We start from the raw sequence: 14,458 nt of genomic DNA on the forward strand, positions 1-14,458 counted from the left end.
CTTTTGCATTAATAATGGCATCTAGAAATTTGATGCCTTATTTTCAATGTCACCCTATCTTTGTGGTAACTGCTTAACCCTTACGAAATATATTGCATAAGCAAGAATTATCAGGTAGATTAGCCAAGTGGGCTATAGAACTAAATGAATATGATATCACATATCAACGTAGAACTGCAATAAAATCACAGGTTTTAGTAGATTTTGTGGCAGACTTCAGCCCAGGGATGGTAACAGAAGCAGAAAAGGAATTGCAGTTATTCAACGGGACTAATCCAGGTACTTGGACCCTATTTACTGATAGCTCCTCAAATGTTAAAGGAGCAGGTTTAGGCATTATTCTAATCCCACCTTCGGGAGAAACTATTAGGTAAGCCATAAAGTGCCATTCCATTATTAACAATGAAGCAGGATATGAATCTTGGCATGAGAGCTCGGAATAGAGCAGGTTGTAATCAAGAGCGACTCACAGCTTGTAGTTAATCAAATGCAGGGGACATATATAGCTAGAGAGGCAAGGATGCAACAATATTTTGAAAAGGCACAAGATTTGATCAGACAATTCTAATATTTGAAAATTGTGCAAATACCCAGGGAAGAAAATGTCGAAGCAGACTCACTGGTTAACCTTGCATCCGCTGCAGAAGTGACAAATAAAGAAAATGCTTCTGTAATATATTTGTTTCATTCGGCACTTGATCAAGATAAAAACAAGGTAAATTTTAATAACTTAACTTGGGATTGGAGAAACGAGATCATCAATTTTTTGCAGTACGGGATCCTACCAGAAGATAAGAAAAAGGCTCAAGCACTTCGACGAAAAGCTACTCGTTATTGTTTGGATCGAGGCAACTTATATCGAAAGATATTCGGTCGACCTTTAGCAAGATGTATCGGACCTTCTCAAACAGAGTATGATAAAAAAAGTACATGAGGGACACTGTGGAAATCACGCAGGAGGAAGATCCTTGGTAAAAACTATAATTAGAGTAGGGTATTATTGGCCTAAATTGGAAGAAGATGCTGAAAGCTATGTGTCCAAATGTGACAAATACCAACAATATGGTAATAACATGCATTTCCCAACGGAGTTATTACACCCGGTTATTGCACCATGACCTTTCATGAAGTGAGGGATGGATATCGTGGGTCCACTACCGCAAGCCAAAGGAAAGGTACGATTTTACTAGTACCAACTGATTATTTTACTAAGTGGGTAGAAGCAGGTGCCTTCAAATAGGTACGGGAAAAAGAAATCAGGGACTTCATTTGGAGAAACATCATATGTTGGTTTGGAGTTCCAAAAAAAATCGTATGTAATAACGGCCCCCAATTCATAGGTGCAAAAATCACAGAATTCTTTCAAAGTTGGCAGATTAAAAGGATAACTTCAACACCTTATCATCCTGTGGCCAATGGACAATTTGAATCAACAAACAATGTTATTATTAATAACCTAAAGAAAAGATTAGAGGAGTCAAAAGGAAAATGGTCAGAAGTGTTACCAGGAGCCTTATAGGCTTACCGCACGACAACAAAAACAGGTACGGGAGAGACTCCGTTTTCACTTGTGTATGGTGCTGAAGCCTTAATTCCAGTTGGAATAGATAAACCAAGTACGAGATACACCTAAGCAACCGAAGAGTCAAATGAGGAAGAGATGCGAATAAATCTCGATTTGCTTGAAGAAAGGAGAGAAATAGACTTGATAAGGATGGCAGTGCAGAAGCAAATTATTGAGTGATATTACAATCGGAAAGCTCATCTTAGGTACTTCAAGATTGAGGACTTCGTACTCAAAAAAGTTTTTCAATCAACGAAAGCAGCCAATGTAGGAAAGTTGAGTCCAAATTGGGAAGGACCTTACAAGATTCGAGGTATTGCAGGAAAGAGTGCATATGAGTTAGAAACAATGGATAGCAAAGTACTCCCATCAAATTGGAATGTTTTTCATTTGAAGAAGTATTACTTCTGAAGGGAAAATCCCTGGTCAGGTATCGTTTATGCAATGTTTACATTTAGTCTTTTTTAATGGTACTAACCATTTTAGATGATAGGCACAAAGCTAGCCCACACCAAATGATGATCTTAGACCTAAAAGACATGCTGGATGCAAACTTATCCCCGGTCTGGATTACAACCTTTCTGATGGAAAAAAAGGGTTAAGCAGTCATCATCTAAAATTATACCTCCGAGTCCCATATGTTTTTCCTTTTCAGGAAATGAACCACATAAAAGAAATAATCAAGTGCTTGAGATTTCATACTTCAAAGCTCTAACACTTGGGGGACTATATATATATATGGAAGGCGAAAAATACTAGAAACGTCATAATTCAAGTCAAGCCTGAGGCAATCTACCCAACAAATTGAAAGTTAAGAGCGAGCAAATCAAGAGCCAAAAATTCAAGCCTGATTCAAAAACCTATGATGAAGTATACACTCGCAGATGTAAATTACAAAATCTTATGAGTATCTAGGATAAAGGCAATATTTAGTCATGGGTTGCAAGATATACCCTTGAATTTTGTAAAATCTGTTATAAAGAAAACAGTTATAAAAGAGTTGTAGATGTTATTCGAATACATATAAAGTATACAATTTGAAAGTTCAAGAATACAAAACTTGCTCATGTTATTCTAAGAAATATGTATGTTCCTACTTCTTCTTTTGTATGTTTACACCAATATGAAGTTGAGACGTCTTCTTCATTAAGTGTCATTTATAAAAGGGTCTTCTTTTATTATTCGTTCTTGTTCAAAAAGTCACGGAGCATTGAACAATTTTTAATGTAAAGTTAAATAACAAAGGGTGAAACAAAAACCCAAACATTAAAATAGGCAGAAAATAAAGCTAAAAATCTTTTATATCAAGCTTTGCAAACATAAGGTAAAGATTAGTTTTCAAACCCCGAAATAAGATAAGGGTAAACCAATAAGAGAGTAGAATAAAAACTCAAAATAAGATATTATAAGAGTGTTAAACAAAAACTCGGAAAATAATATTGTATAAATTCGGTTAAAACTAAGTATAAAAACTTAGTTACAACCTAATCATTTGATTCTAAACTCCAAATAGGACCAGGAGTAAACTTCCAAACATTCCACCAATAAAAAAAAATAAAACAACAAACTTTTCAATCAAACTTTCACTATGAGGCAGGTTCAGAACCAGTATTATCAGAAAGATTCAAGATGGCATCATCAGCAGTAGGAGGTTCAACTTGCGCAGAAGAGGTTTGAACAACAATTTCACCGGGAGTTAGTTCACCCACGAGAATGTCAACCTCAAGCGAAGAAAAGTTTTGACTCTGTTGAGTTTTCTCAATGGTTTCTTTAGTTTTTGCAATTTCAATAGCTAAGTCAAAGCCTTTCTGGCTTGCCTCCATTAAAGTTTTGAGGCATGTGTTCAAGAAAGCCCAACTAACATCAACAGTAGCTTTATCCTCAAGGAATTCATAATCCCTCTCCCACTGCTCAATTTCGGAAATTAACTCTTCCTTTTCAGTCAAAGTAGCATCATAAGAAGCTTTTAAGGGATCAAGTAACCTCTCTAAGAATTGAACTTTATCAGAAGAAACACAAAGATCTTCTTGAGTTTGGGTGAGCGTTTGAACAAGCTCCCCAGCATAAACTTCCTTTTGGTTCAATAGTTCTTTCAAACTTCTAATTTCCTCAGTGGCTTTGGAAAGTTGCTCGGCAAATGAAGACTCAATGAGGACTTTATGCTTGCCCATTTGACTGGGAGAGGCCTTTTCAACCGCCAACTCTACTGCCATTATCTTCACTTGTTGCTCCAAGGTACACTTATCCTCATCTAAAACTTCTTTCTAAAGCTCAAGGCCATCAATTGTTCTTTCCAGTTGTTTGCTTCGGTGTGATAGTCGTTCATTAATTGTTCAGTATGGACGATCCTCTTCATCAGCTTCGTGCCAATTAGGTTGATCTACACGAGGAAAAGGAAAGTGTGATTATCGAATACCGATAAAAAGAAAGTCATATGCAAAATGAAAAGCTAAGTCTTATACCCTTAAAGATGAATAAACAATTTCATTCATCCACGCTAAAGAGTTGTGGCTCTCTAATTTGGACTTCTCAACTGCGCCAATCAATAGTTTTAACCACACATCGGCTTGGCCAGATTTCTTCAGAATATTACCATCCTCAGGGACTTCGATGGTAAATTTTTTCATTACCCTACTGTTACTGGAAGAACCAAGTTCAACATGAGAAGTTATAGTAGTAGGGAAAGTTGAGGGGGTTAAAAGAGCCACCGGTGAAGCAGTAGCAGCAGCAATAGGTGCGGGGAACTGAGGATCAATTGGATCAGATACTGGAAAAGAGGCAAGACTGTAGAGTCACAGGGTGCGGCATGCATCTATTCATTGGAGCTCACCAAAGGGGTACTTTCAGGCTCGTGCATGGGAACTAAACTTCGAGGAGGAGTGACTTCGTCATCTGAAATAACACGTCTCCTAGATCGAGACCTACGAACTAACGAGCCCTCCTCTTGATCCTCTTCACCCTCGGAACCGGGTGCCTTATCAACTTTTCTCTTTGATGAGGAACTCAAAATCATTTCTTGGGCCATAGACAAAGAAAGTCTTGAAGCAGCGATAGATGCGGTGTTAACACCCCGAATGGGAAACCCTAACGAGGAAAAAGTTAGAAAACTTTGAAGTGAATATGAAAGCAACGTAGAAAATTGAAAGGAAAGATACCATGAGTTTTCACTTTCCAACCAAACCTATTAAAAAGGTACTTCCAAGACCTTCCTTCCATAGTAGCAACAGTCAACAAGTTTCCTACCCAACCATGGAAGTCTGGAATCTCCTCAACAGCTTCCATAGTTGCTGAAGAAAGGAAAAATATACAGTCACGAAATTGAAAGTTCTTGTTTCTTCAATACAAATAAGAAGAAGAAGGTTTAAGAAGAAAAAATTTATGTGCAAAGTTCCATTATTCTAGAAAAGGCATATTCTCATCAGCCACTAAACCTTTTGTGGGAGCAACAACGAAATGGGTATACCAACCACGATCCTTGTCATCTTCAGGGCTAACCAAAACACTTTTACTCCTGGCCACGAGAGTAAATACCCCAGAATAAAACAACTTGCGGGGAATATAGATGAATCAAGTGATAAAAGGTGGTAAAGCGGCCAAATTCGACAAGTATCTTAAGCATGCCACGACTCTCCATAAAATAGGACCAATCTGTCCTAAGCAAACATTAAAGAAACGACAAAATTCTATAATGACTGGATCAATAGGTGGTCTGAAGCCTAATGTAAATGGATATGTATAAACAAAGGAATAACCAGCTTTCTTGTCACGACCCAGATTTCCACCCTCGGGAATCGTGATGACGCCTACTCGTGAAAGCTAGGCAAGCCGAGTATTATAAAATCATTAGCCTTTTTATTAAGCATGTTCAATAATTCTAAGTAATAAGCAGCGGAATAAATTAAATAACCAAAAATGCGGAAGACGAAAACTTAATCGTTTAACCAAACATTGCTACATAATCTGAAGTATAATACTACCCAGAATTTGGTGTCACAAGTCACGGACCATCTAAGAATACTACAAATAAGGTCTGAATAAAAATACACAATTCCGTCTCTGAATAAGTAAAAACAGAAAGAGAAATGATCGGAGAAGATGCTAAGGCCCGCGGACGTCTGCAGGACTACCTCGGGTCTCCTGAGTGGATTGAAGACAACACCCTCACTGTGTTCCAAATGCTCCGGTATCAGTATCTGCACACAATGCAGAGTGTAGTATCAGCACAACCGACCCCATGCGCTAGTAAGTGCCTAGCCTAACCTTGGCGAAGTAGTGACGAGGCTAGGACCAGACTACCAAAAAAACCTGTGTAGTTAAATCATATACAGCGGAAAATAAAAGCAGGAATGTACAATTAAGGATGGGAGGGGGAAACATGCTGCGGGGAAACATCGAATGATAACAGAAGGACAACAAGTAAGTATAAGGAACACCATAACTCAATTATCAACAAGAATCAGAAATTAAACAAGTGCAACGCATCACCTTTTGTGCTTTTACTCTCGTCCTCACCATTAGAATCAATATAATCTGCATGGCATCACCCTTTGTGCTTTTACTCTCATCCTCACCATAAAAATTAATATAATCGGCACGGTATTGTACATCGTGCGGCACAGCATCACCCTTCGTGCTTTAACACTCTTCCTCACCAAAACAACAATCACAAGCAATAAGGGTAAGAAAATAAATAAAATTACAATAAAATGCCTGCAAGGGAACAATAGTACAACAATCAAATCCCGGCAAGGGAACAATATCAAAAGCATCAACATCCCGGCAAGGGAGATAACATTAAAAGCAACAACATCCCGGCAAGGGAGAAAATATAATAATCCTCTTCTCTTTTTCACATTTACTTCACAACTCACTTCACAACTTGAGCCAATAATCTATAAGGTTCAATTGCCAATTATACTTCCACAAGTCATTTTACAACTTGAGCCAACGCTCTTCAATATTCAAATACCAATATTACTTCCACAAACTTTGCTCAACAATAGAAATCATAACATAAGGCATACAGTACTAACGAAGTCACATTAATCATAGAATAAGATCCACGGGAATGCTTGACACCAACGTATAGATACTCGTCACCATGTCTATACGTCGTACTCAAAATAACACATAGCAAATAGGACACAACTCCTAATCCCTCAAGCTAATGTTAGACCAAACACTTACCTCAAACTTCCACGGCCAACTCAAGCCTCAAACACCGCTTTTCCTTTAGAATTCACCTCCAATTTACTTGTATCTAGTCCAAATTAATTTAATAACATCAATAAATGCTAAATAATTCAATCCCAATGCTAAGTTATAGGTTTTCTATCATTCTTCCCAAAAGTCAAAAATCGACCCCAGTCCCGCTTGGTCAAAATAAGAGGTTCGGACCAAAACCCGATCACTTTCACCCACGAGCCCGAATACGTAATTAGTTTCGGAATTCCACCCCAAAACGAGGTCTAAATTCCAATTATTCAAAAAGCCCTAAATCTACCCAAATTCCCAATTTTCTACCCTTAAGAACATGATTTAGGCCTAGAAATCTAATGGGTGTTAATGAAAATTGAAGAAAACAAGTCTAAGAACACATACCTATGGTTTTCTAGTGAAATTCCCCTTCAGAAGTCGCTCGAGTTTGAGTTTAAGTGAAAAAGTTATGAAGTTTGAAGAAATCCCATTTTCCTACTGTTTTTAAAAGATTGGGCATTTATTCATTGCGTTCGCGTGCCTTTGGCCGCGTTCGCATAGGGTTACAACTACCCAGCCCCCAGCCCATCTCCTATTCCATGCGTTCGCTACAGCCCGGGTGCATTCGCGTAAAGTGAACTCCTAAGGCTCCGCGTTCACACCTAGTTCTATGTGATCGCATAGTGCAAACCTGCCCCTTCCCAATTTGTGATGTGCGTTCACGTGGGTTACCACACGTTCGCATAGTGCAAAAATTCAGACACTAGCAAACAGCAAAAACACCAGATTTTCTAAGTTCGAATCACCCTGAAGCCTATCCGAAACTCACCCGAGCCCTCGGGGCTCCAAACTAAATATGTACACTACCTCAAAAATATCCTACGGACTTACTTGTGCGATCAAATCGCCAAAATAACATCTTAAACAACAAATTTACCATAGAAATCAAGGAAAAATCTCAAAACTTCCAAAGTATCAAATTTCACAATTACGGGTCCAAATCACATCAAACCACTTCAGTTTCTTACCAAATTTTACAGGCTCAACATAAATCACATATAAGACCTGTACCGGGCTCCGGAACCAAAATATGGTCCCGATACTATCAAATTCCACACACATTTCATTTCCAAAAAGTCATATTTATTCCAGAAAAATAATTTTCTTTTAAAATTCATTTCTCGGGCTTGGGACCTCGGAATTTGATTCCGGGCATACGCCCAAGTCCCATATTTTCCTACGAACCCTTCAGGACCGTCAAATCACGGGTTTAGATCCGTTTACCAAAAATCTTGACTAAAGTCAACTTAAATTTATTTTAAAAGCAAATTTTTATCGTTTTTCCTAGATTTTCACATAATGGCTTTCCAGATATGCACCCGGACTGCTCACGTAAATCAAATTGAGACAGAAAGAGGTTTTAAGGCCTCGAAATACATAATTTATTTTTTAAAATAAGTGATGACCTTTTGGGTCATCACATTTGTATGAGGTGATCCTTTGATTTGCATGAGGGACTAAAATTGGGAAATCGAATTTCCAATGGCATTCACTTCGCACAAGAGAAATCAAACCATCAGTAATCTGGGAAGGGTAAATATCAGCACGATCATGGGAAGTCATAAATGTAACTTGATTTCTAATTGATTCTCGATCAGTAGAGAAGGAGAGTTCAGCGTGACAATCTTGTCAACAGTGGGTTCTCGAAGAGGTTCACCAGAATCCCTACTTCTAGCAGAAGATCTATGAGAAGAAGAAGCCCTAGTTCTAGAGAACGAAGGGGTAGTAACACTAGGTTGAGAAGAAGAACCATGAGTAGATATAGACCCTAAACTACGTAATTTACTACCTCTTCTACTTCTGATAAGAGCAGATGAAGGGGGGAGTTCATCTACTATAACTACTCTACAAGGATCGGGATTTGGAGAAGATATGGTTGTATAAGAAAATAATATGACATGATGAACAAGAACTATTGTGAAAGAAGAATACTGTAGATTGAAGGACGTTTTCGTGAAAACAAAGGTATAAGGAGGTATTTATATAAAGAAGCAACCGTCATATAAAGGGGTTCATGATGGAAACATCATAATGAAAACAGTCACTTCGTGACTGATGCAACCGTAGAAAAGCCCTAAAACCCGCTGAGGAGTTGCAGATCCAATCAATGTATGCCACATGTCACAGACATTAAATGGAAGTGACATACGACGCGTTGGTTATGAAGAAGACATAATGATACAAGAGAAACGACGGCAAAAAATTCCCGCCATAAATGTGATCCACTTCCCAAATATTCAATTGCTGAATAATTGGTAAGTGGGAGACTATCTGTATTGGTAAAATAAATATTACACGTGGATTTATATAAGTGGCTGATGTGGCAAGGCACGTGGATCATTAAGAAAGCGACAACTGGAGAGATGCATTAAAAGAGGCACGAGTTGTAATAGGTACGAGCAAATCGCCCACGAGATAAAAAGGTATGGCCGCTCGAGTCTGAATTGCTATATGAAGAGACGTCGTCATAATGAATCAAGACAGTAAAGAAGGAAGATTCATGAATCGCTAATTAATGCGCATGAATGATCATAGACGTTACACAATCTTCATAAATAGTTATGATTGCCAATTATAACGTCTCATTAATATTCATAATGATTCAGTCATAAAAGTGAAGAGACGTTGCACTTATAGATTCCTATATAAGGGAAGAGGATTTTACTTGTAAAGACACGTTCTGATTATCAGTGGAATACAATTACTTACTTTTGTCTTCTATTGATTGCTTTGCTATTTCATATTCTAATTTCTTTCTTATCACTGAGAAAATATAGAATTTCTTGATTATCAGTAACCCGAGTACTTCTAAAAATAAACTTTGACCGAATTACACAATTTTTGGTTAAACAGTACTGTTGGCCCAAAAGATCAGATTGAGATGAAACTACCAAATCCTGTGTTACCGTTAATTAACATCCACGCGACTGTAATTAGGAGTACTCCTGTAATTAGCTAGTCACACTTATAGAAATGAAACTGATTTCACCTGGTTTTTTTTTTTTTTTTTTTTTTGTGGTTACTTCTTACTCTCGGTATTTAAATGCCAAGGTCCTGGGCGAAATTATTTTAATCTACAATGTGCTTGCAACAGAATTGGCTTCCTTTTCTTTTCTTTTAATTTTTTTTTTAAATTTCTTCAATGCTTCTTAAGCAATAAACTCTTTTGCCGTAATTAACTGGCCTTAATCCTTAAAAAAAAAATTAGAGTGGAAATTGAGAGATTCTCTTTCTTTAGGTAAGATGTAATTATTAGTAAGATGAGCTTTTGATAAACATGCAATATTCTCTCTCTTTTTTCTCATTTTTGCAACGGCAAGTTCAATCCATGTTAAAAGAATTCAATGTATTGTGTGATGACAAATTTTTTCGACATCTACTTGGCTAAATATGACTATCAAACTGCTTGCTTAGGGAAAAATGTAATATAACAAGAGTTTAGTACTTATAAATATTCAGTAGTTCACATAGAAGTACATGTAATTTACCCGTAACAAACAGAATTTGTAAATTAAGACTAGTACAAAACATTTTAAAGAAGCTAAATCGCATCGTTGTGTGACAATTTTATTACATGGCTAGTAAATATAAGTCAAATTCACATATATATAGCAATGACGTAAATTACGGGACAGTACGTTGGGGTGCTTAGGATGAAATTCGGCTCAGTTTTCTCGAAGAACACTTGACATATAGCTGAGGATGAAATGAAGTTAAATTAAGCAGCAAACAATGGAGACACGTCCACCCCAAACATCATGTGAGAAATCACCCCAATCCCAATTGTTTTCACCAGCTTAAACATCACTTTCCCAATCCGTCTACCACCTCCCCCTTGCTGAAGCTGAGCCTGGCCATGACTCTGATGCTGTGCCATATAGTTATTGTGCATGTTCGATGAACTAGGAAAACTTGGATTAGGAGGACTCCGATATGAACTAAATCCATTAGCATGACCACTAAGATACTGTTGCTGAGGGAATACAGACGGTGGAACATATGTCTGGATTCCTCGTTGCGTCCTTCTCGTTTCACATTGAACCAACACACAATCAAGATGAATATCAAATCTACATTGTGCACACCTGTAACGCCATGAAGAAGCGTTACATGCTCCTCTGCAAATAGCACATCTCCCAGTTGGTTCATACGGGCCCAAAAGCCTTAAACGATGTTGCTGAAATATTAACAATCATCATCAAAATGGTTGTATAATTAAACAAAACTACTAAGTCGTGATGAGGTGGCGTAATTATATATGCAATAGTATTAAGTTGTGATCCACATGATAGAGTCTGTGGATTACACTTATCGTTTGTTTTTAGTCTTTTATTTTAATTGGTTTAGTTGATACTAAAGAACTAGTAAAGTATAGTATATATACATATGGCAGAGGCTAGAGCCAGAATTTGAAACTTAGGTGTTCAAGATTCTAGCCCATTTAAGTTACTTGGTTCAACTTGAATAATTTGTAAATATTCAATATATTTTTTAAGAAAAATACAAGGTTTCGATAAAAGCTACTGAGTTATGTTGAACCCGTGACCTAAACTCTAGCTACGACTTTGAAGGGAAGACAAGGAGGAAAAGAGCCAGGAGGAGGGAAAGGGATGAAGGTGATATGTTCAAACGTTATTTGATGTGTTAATCATGTTAGAGCAATTGAGAAACACGCATTAGTTACCTGATGTAGGGCATGACGCAGTGTTCGAGGCAACTGAGTACAAAGAGGGTGGACGTCGAAATTGCAACGATTACACCTATAGAAAAGGCCTTCAACAGGATCGCAGCAAACATCGCAGAAGCCGACGAGTTCGCTGTCGGCTTGCGGCTCGAGGATAGTGAGCTTAAGTTGATGAGAATGCATGAAAGAAGAAAGAAAAGGTGGACATAATCCACAGTATTCATGCAGGTCAAAGTTGCAGCCATGGCAGCAATATCTTTTCCCTATACCAGGCATGTAGCAACCATCACATTCATATTCAGTGTTGGAATTATATATTGTTAACAAATGTTCAGGATGTGCAAAATGTTGTAGCAACATGTCCTCTGGGAGAGATGCCATCTCTGATTTTCTCTCAAGAACTTTTATAATTGGAACTTAATTTGGTAATGATGGAACTATAAAGGGCAAGAAAATAACGGAAGAATTTATAGGGATTTTGCTCCAAAGTCTTTCACTTGTTTTCTGTTTTCAATAGTTAATAGTATATCAACTAGCTAGAGAGTTATCTTATTAATACTTCTTTAATTAATACTGACCTGGACGCCTCCTAATACTTAATCAAGAGACGACTTGGATGATTTCTATGGTTGACAAGTTGTTCAATTTTTTTATTTGAATTTTGCTACTTAAATTTTTTTTTTATTAAATTAAATTTTCAGGTTGAGTGAGGTGTTGTTTTTTATAACTTTAACATTACAGGAGGTGATGTAGGCCTTACCTCCAAAAATACAAAACAAAGGATAGAAATTATCCTTAAAAATATACAGGAGGTGAAGCATTTATTTGCACCCCTATCAAAAAGGACCAAAAAGAGTACTTAACTTACAAACTTTTTCACCTTATCATATTAATACAAGGCATTTGGCATTAGTCCAATTCAATGGTCGCTTGAAGGGAGCCTTGACGTAACTGGTAAAGTTGCTGCCATGTGACCAGGAGGTCACGAGTTCGAGCCGTGAAAACAACCTCTTGCAGAAATGCAGAGTAAGGTTGCGTACACTAGAGACCCTTGTGGTGCGGCCCTTTCACATACCCGGGTATAGCGGGAGCTTAGTGCACCAGGCTGCCAATTGAATGGTCCTTTGGCCCCCTTTAGGGAGTTGTTGGAAGGACAGATATACAATAGCCTCATAATTAGACGTAACAAACTAAACAAGATACAATCAAACCTCTCTATATCAGCTGCGTTTGTTCCGATATTTTTTGATTATAGTGAAGTGCTGTTATAAAGGACATATATTATAACATAATATAAAAGATTGATTCCGAGAAAATTTGACTTTTATAGTGAATGACTGTTATAAAAGGATGGTGTTATAGAGAGATTTGACTGTATATAATCTGCCACCTGATTTGCCTTCCTGAAACAGTGCATAGCATTAATATGGAAATGGTTCATCACTTGTGTAGCGGCCTCAATGATTTCATTCATCTTGTAGTTATTTACCCTCCTATCCTGAAACATATTAGCAACTAAAACGGGAGTCCAGTTCAGAGCTGAAGTCTGCAAAATCATTCTGCACACACCAATTGATACTGTTTTTTTATTTTCTTCCAAATTTGTATACATCAACTAGAGAGCTACTCTATTAGTATTTCATTAATACTGTCTTGGACGCTTCCTAATACTTAATTAAAAGACGACTTGGATGATTTCTATGGTAACAAACAAGTTGTTCAAGTTCTTATTTTATTTTATTAAGTTTGGCACTTAAAGATTCTCAAAGGACTAGTGATGCTACATGTATTAGAAGTTTATTTCTTTTATTGTCAACGTTCATCTCAAAAGTAATCTCATGATACATTAATCAACTTTTCCATAAATAACTTTCACATTTCTAAGTGAGACAGTAGAAAATAATCGCTAACTCGATAAGCTTTATATAATGGTCAAGTGCAGAACACATAAACTTTAAAAATTCATATTCTAAATGGAAATTCAATTTAAATTGTCAAATAAATATCCCTAATAAGTTCAATGAACCAACCAAGATTTTCATTATCTTGAGCAAAGGGATTTGGAATAGATGGAGATTGGAAAAAACTCGTACAAGCAAATATATGAGTTATTGCACCCTGAGCCACTTGATCCAAATCACCATTGGATTCCAAGGTTTGAGTAAAATTCTGGAAATCTAATCTCAAACGTATATACTGATGAAGACACTTCCTGTAAATTTGCTTATATTCTGGATTTGTTTCATTTGCAGTTATTGTCCAAGCCTTCCTTGCAATATTTGTGAAGTTTGAATATGCCAATCTAATTGTAACATTTTCAAGATCGATCTTAGTTGTTGCCAATTGAGCCTCTGGATCATTTTCCATAACATTATAGCAAAACTCTCTAACCATAGAGAAATCACAAGCCCTTTGAATTAATGGGGTGACAGCATTTGCTCTTAAATTTGCACCATAGAAATCAACACTTAATAGAAAAATGTAGGGGAGGAGGAAGATTAGTGAGATTGAAGAAGAAGAAGAAGAAGAAGTTGTTGATCTCCCCATTTTTTTCTTCTTTGATCTATCCTAATTTCCTTGTTTGAGATTGATTATAAATATGGGTTGGTGTGATCTATAAAAAGCAAAAATTTAATTAGTAATAATCCAGTGTGGAAATTATCCAGAAAAGTTAAAATTATACTATTAATGTTTTTACCTATTACAAACTGAAAATATCTGATTCCTATTTAATATGGGATTATGATATTCTAAATTTTCCTCCATTGTAATATTCAACATCTTAAATTGATATATATTAATATATGCGCATTTAATTTCATACTTAAAAAAGGATATATATGCAAAGCTCAAATAAAATATTCTCAAATTGTCCTAATTTAAGAGGCTGATGATCTGGTATACAATCAATAAGATTCTAAAACACATAAAGAATGGATGCATTTACTTAATTT

General features: G+C 36.7%; 1 protein-coding gene across 1 annotated transcript; it reads right to left on the bottom strand.

The window, feature by feature from the left end:
- Positions 1–10,313: 10,313 nt before the first annotated feature.
- On the bottom strand, positions 10,314–12,005 carry LOC104228964 (protein VACUOLELESS GAMETOPHYTES-like). Its single transcript, XM_009781522.1, has 2 exons — positions 11,505–12,005; positions 10,314–10,997 (listed from the first exon to the last, which is right to left on the bottom strand). The coding sequence occupies exons 1-2, from the start codon at positions 11,883–11,885 to the stop codon at positions 10,539–10,541; spliced, it is 840 nt and encodes a 279-aa protein (XP_009779824.1). The 5' UTR covers positions 11,886–12,005; the 3' UTR covers positions 10,314–10,538.
- Positions 12,006–14,458: the final 2,453 nt, after the last annotated feature.

This window comes from Nicotiana sylvestris, chromosome 7 (assembly GCF_000393655.2).
Source record: "Nicotiana sylvestris chromosome 7, ASM39365v2, whole genome shotgun sequence".
Classification (NCBI taxonomy): domain Eukaryota; kingdom Viridiplantae; phylum Streptophyta; class Magnoliopsida; order Solanales; family Solanaceae; genus Nicotiana; species Nicotiana sylvestris.

Excerpts from the sequence above, each read along its gene's own strand:
- LOC104228964 (XM_009781522.1), bottom strand. The coding sequence starts at position 11,885 with ATGGCATCTCTCCCAGAGGACATGTTGCTACAACATTTTGCACATCCT. Across the intron at positions 10,998-11,504 it reads TGCGTCATGCCCTACATCAG|CAACATCGTTTAAGGCTTTT; the intron begins GTAACTAATGCG and ends TTAATATTTCAG.